Source organism: Empidonax traillii, unplaced genomic scaffold (assembly GCF_003031625.1).
Source record: "Empidonax traillii isolate 1590-97213 ecotype Southwest subspecies unplaced genomic scaffold, ASM303162v1 scaffold2849:size17547, whole genome shotgun sequence".
NCBI lineage: Eukaryota > Metazoa > Chordata > Aves > Passeriformes > Tyrannidae > Empidonax > Empidonax traillii.
In genome coordinates, this window is record NW_020958042.1 from 5,562 (window position 1) to 10,616 (window position 5,055).

At 56.3% G+C, this 5,055-nt stretch overlaps 1 protein-coding gene across 1 annotated transcript in view; it reads left to right on the forward strand.

Annotated features, from left to right (window-relative positions):
- Positions 1–239: 239 nt before the first annotated feature.
- LOC114072263 (L-gulonolactone oxidase-like) overlaps positions 240–5,055 on the forward strand; it is a gene marked incomplete at both ends in the record, with an annotated part of 11,069 nt that continues 6,253 nt past the window's right edge. Inside the window, 4 exons of the mRNA XM_027910180.1 lie at positions 240–365; positions 2,468–2,562; positions 3,676–3,763; positions 4,648–4,850. Coding sequence (XP_027765981.1) covers positions 240–365; positions 2,468–2,562; positions 3,676–3,763; positions 4,648–4,850 — 512 coding nt within the window. The remainder of the gene's footprint in view (positions 366–2,467; positions 2,563–3,675; positions 3,764–4,647; positions 4,851–5,055) is intronic.

Below are 5,055 nucleotides of genomic sequence, written 5' to 3' on the forward strand. Positions count from 1 at the left end.
CGGGGCCGGATGAGTGGGAATTCTGGGGCCAGATGGGTGGGAATGGGGCTGGATAGGTGGGAATTCTGGGGCCGGATGGGTGGGAATGGGGTTGGATGGGTGGGAATGGGGTTGGATGGGTGGGAATTTCGGGGCCGTGGGGCCGGATGAGCGGGAATTTCGGGCGTTGTTCAGGCTGTGGGGCTGGCAGGGCGGGAACGGGGCCGGATGAGCGGGAATTCCGTGTGTTCTTCCCGCAGATCCTGGATCTGGCGCGGCAGAGGGGCCGGCGGGTGAAGGTGGTCGGGGGCGGCCACTCCCCCTCCGACATCGCCTGCACCGACGGGTTCCTCCTGCACCTGGGCCACATGGACAGCGTCCTGCAGGTGGGGATGGATTCATCGCCCATCAGGGGCCAGTAATTAATTAATTAATTGATTGATCGACTGGGGGCAAGGAATTCCGTCCCCGGTGGGAGGAGCAGGGTGATCCAGGCGGGAATGGGTTCTGGAATGTTCCCCGGCTCCTGCAGGGGGTTCTGGAGCACCCCCGGGAATTCCAGCACTGGTTAATTAGGGGCAGTTAATTAATTAAGGGAATTAATTAATTAATTAATTAAGGACAATTAATTGGATCCCTGCTGGGATGAACAGGGTGATCCAGGCGGGAATGGGTTCTGGAATGTTCCCCGGCTCCTGCAGGGGGTTCTGGGGCACTCCCGGGAATTACAGCACTGGTTAATTAAGGACAGTTAATTAATTAAGGGAATTAATTAATTAACTAATTAATTAAGGGCAATGAATTGGATCCCTACTGGGATGAGCAGGGTAATCCAGGCGGGAATGGGTTCTGGAATGTTCCCCGGCTCCTGCTGGAGGTTCTTGGGCTCTCCCAGGAATTCCAGCACTGGTTAATTAAGGACAATAATTAATTAATTAATTAGAGGGCAATGAATTCGATCCCCGATAGGATGAACAGAATGCTCCAGGTCATGGGGGATTAATCAGTCACTAGGGATCAGTAATTAATTAATTAATTAACTGGGGGCAAGGAATTCGATCCCCAGTGGGATGAACAGGCTGCTCCAGGTGAGAAGGGGTCGGGAATGATTAATGAGTAATTAAGGGCAGTTAATTAAGGACAGTTAATTAGGGGCCATGAATTGGATCCCTGCTGGGATGAACAGGGTGCTCCAGGTGGGAATGGGTTCCGGAATGTTCCCCGGCTCCTGCTGGAGGTTCTTGGGCTCTCCCGGGAATTCCAGCACTGGTTAATTAAGGACAGTTAATTAATGGAATAACTTAATTAATTAATTAATTAAGGGGAATGAATTGGATCCCTGCTGGGATGAACAGGGTGCTCCAGGTGGGAATGGGTTCTGGAATGTTCCCTGGCTCCTGCTGGAGGTTCTGGGGCTCTCCCGGGAATTACAGCACTGGTTAATTAGGGACAGTAAATTAATTAAGGGAATTAACTAATTAATTAATTAAGGGGAATGAATTGGATCCCTACTGGGATGAACAGGGTGATCCAGGCGGGAATGGGTTCTGGAATGTTCCCCGGCTCCTGCTGGAGGTTCTGGGGCTCTCCTGGGAATTACAGCACTGGTTAATTAAGGGCAATTAATTAATTAATTAAGAGAACTAATTAAGGGCAATGAACTGGATCCCTGCTGGGATGAACAGGGTGTTCCAGGTGGGAATGATTAATGAGTAATTAAGGGCAATAATTAATGAATTAGGGGCAATGAATTCAATCCCCGTGGGATGAGCAGGGAGCTCCAGGTGAGAAGGGATTTGGGAATCTTCCCGGGAATTGCAGCCCTGGTTAATTAAGGACAATTAACTAATGACAGGAATTAATTAATTAACTAATCAAGGGCAATTAATTCCATCCCCTGATGGGATGAACGGGGTCCTCCAGGTCGGGGTGGATTCTGGGACATTCCATGGGCTCCTAAGGGGAAAATCCCAGAGGTTCTGGTCCGTTCCTGCTAATTAACAGCACTGATTAATTAAGGAAGGGTCCCTTTCCTGCTGGGATGAACAGGATCCTCCAAGGGGGAACGGGTTCTGGAATGTTCCCCGGCTCCAGCAGGAGGTTCTGGGTCGTTCCTGCTAATTAACAGCACTGATTAATTAAGGAAGGGCTCCTTCCCCCCTGGGAATTCCCTGGGATCAGGCTCTGCTTCCCCTGGGAACTGGGAAGTGGAGCCCCATTTTTCCAGGGAATATCCGACTCCTGGGGCCGGCAGAATTCCCGGGAAGAGGTTCCAGAGCCTGGGATTGGGGACAGGGATGTCGGGATTGGGGACAGGGATATCAGGATTGGGGACAGGGATGTCGGGATCGGGATTAGGATCGTCCCAGGTCCCATTCCGGGATTTCCTGGAGGAGCGGGAATTCCCGGGGAGGGGGGGAGGTTGGGAAGAGCCCGGGGGTTTCCCAGGGGTGTTTTTCCATGGGCTGTGAATTCCCTGCTTTCCCAGGCGGACCGGGAGAAGCTGCAGGTGACGGTGGAGGGCGGGATCCTCCTGTCCCGCCTCAACGCGGCGCTGGACGAGCTCGGCATGGCCCTGCCCAAGTGAGGGCATGGAATGGGAACGTCGGGAATGCCGGCCCTGGGATTGTCCGTGGGATCCTCGGGATAACCATTCCAGGGATTTTCCATGGGGTTTTCCCCGTGTCCAGCCCTGGGACCCTTGGGAATGCCAGACCTGGGATTGTCCATGGGATCCTCGGGAATGCCGGCCCTGGAATTGTCCCTGGGATCCTCGGGATAACCATTCCAGGGATTTCCCCTGGGAAACTCGGGATAACCATTCCGGGGATTTTCCATGGGATCCTGGGGATAGCCAGCCCTGGGACCCTTGGGATAGACATTCCAGGGATTTTCCCTGGGACCCTCTGGATAGCCAACCCCAGGATCCTCAGGATAGACATTCCAGGGATTTTCCATGGGATCCCCTGGATAGCCAGCCCTGGGATCCTCTGGGTGTCCATCCCTTGGGATTTTCCCTATGTCCATCCCTGGGATCCTGTGGATAGCCAGCCCTGGGATCCTCGGGAATGCCAGCCCTGGGATCCTTGGGAATGCCAGCCCTGGGACTTTCCCTGGGATCCTCAGGGAGGGGGGAATCCCTCGCCATCCCTGCAGGGATTCCCAATCCCTGGGGATGTGGCCCTTGGGGACAGGGGCAGGGCTGGCCTGGGCTGGTTGGACTCTGGAATTCCAGAGGGATTTTCCCAAGCCAAACAGCTCCCAATTCCCTGGAGGAGGAGCCATTCCCTGTTTTGTCTGAACCCCCACATTCCCACCTCACCCATGGATGGAGGGACCCTTCTCCCTGGATCCCATCCCATTCCCTGGATCCCATCCCCTTCCCTGGATCCCCTATGGATGGAGGGACCCTTTTCCCTGGATCCCATCCCATCCCATTCCCTGGATCCCATCCCCTATGGATGGAGGGACCCTTTTCCCTGGATCCCATCCCATTCCCTGGATCCCATCCCATCCCATTCCCTGGATCCCATCCCATCCCATTCCCTGGATCCCATCCCATTCCCTGGATCCCATCCCATTCCCTGGATCCCATCCCTATGGATTGGTGGCACCTCCTCCATTCCTGGAGCAGTGGGAGCCGCCTCCTCCGTGGGAATTCCCGTGGGGAAGGGCCTGATCCCGGGATATTCCCAGTTTAGGGGCGGTGTCGGAGGTGACGGCGGGCGGAGTGATCGGCACCGGCACCCACAACACCGGCATCGCCCACGGCATCCTCCCCACCATGGTGAGAGCATTCCCGGCATTCCCAGCATTCCAGGGGGATGGCAGCCTCGGGAATGGCGGCCACGGCGGGGGAAAAGGAGTCCCAGGGGATGCGGGAAAAGGTTGGGAAAAGGTGGATCCAGGCAGGGAATGAGCCCTGGGAAAAGGGAGGGAGATGCTGCATCCCAAGGAATCCCGGGAGGAGGGCTGGGAAAAGGTTGGGAATAGGCGGCTGCAGGCAGGGAATGAGCCTTGGGATCCCAGGGAAGAGGCAGGGAGATGCTGCATCCCAAGGAATGTGGGAGTTTGGGACAAGGTGTTTCCAGGCAGGGAATGAGCCTTGGGAAAAGGGAGGGAGATGCTGCATCCCAAGGAATGTGGGAAAAGCTTGGGAAAAGGTGGGTCTAGGCAGGGAAGGAGCCCTGGGATCACAGGGAAGAGGGAAAAGGGAAAAAGGCAGGGAAGAGAGAAAACGCATCCCAAGGAATGTGGGAATGGCTTGGGAAAGGGGGCTCCAGGCAGGGAATGAGCCTTGGAGTCAAAGGGAAGAGGGAAAAGGTTGGGAAGAGGGAAAAGGCATCCCAGGGAATTTGGGAACTTGGGAAAAGGTGGCTGCAGGCAGGGAATGAGCCTTGGGATCACAGGGGAAAGGTAGGGAATGCTGCATCCCAAGGAATGTGGGAAGAGCTCGGGGAAAGGTGTCTCCAGGCAGGGAATGAGCCTTGGGATCACAAGGAAAAGGCAGGGAATGCTGCATCCCAAGGAATGTGGGAACCTGGGAGAAGGTGTCTCCAGGCAGGGAAGGAGCCCTGGGATCCCCGGGAACAGCAGGGAACGCTGCATTCCCGAGGAATCCCGGGCTGTTCCCCCCGACCCCGGTGATGTGTCCCCCCCCCCCCCGTGCAGGTGGTGGCCGTGACGCTCCTGACGGCCTCGGGGGACATCCTGGAATGTTCGGAATCCCGGAACTCGGAGCTTTTCCCGGCGGCGCGGCTGCACCTGGGCAGCCTGGGGGTGGTGCTGAGCGTCACCTTCCAGTGCGTGCCCAAATTCCAGCTGCGGGAGGTGGCGTTTCCCGGCTCCCTGCCGCAGGTACCGGCGGGAATGTGCGCCGGGAAGGGCCCCGCGGGGGAAGGGGATGACCCCAGGAACACCTCGTGGGAGCCGGGAATTCCCTCACCCCCCATTCCCTCATCCCTTTATCCCTCATTCCCTCATCCCTCATTCCTCATTCCCTCATTTCCTCATTCCCTTGTCCCTCATTCCTCATCCCCCATCCCTCATCCTCATCCCCTCATTCCCTCATTCCCT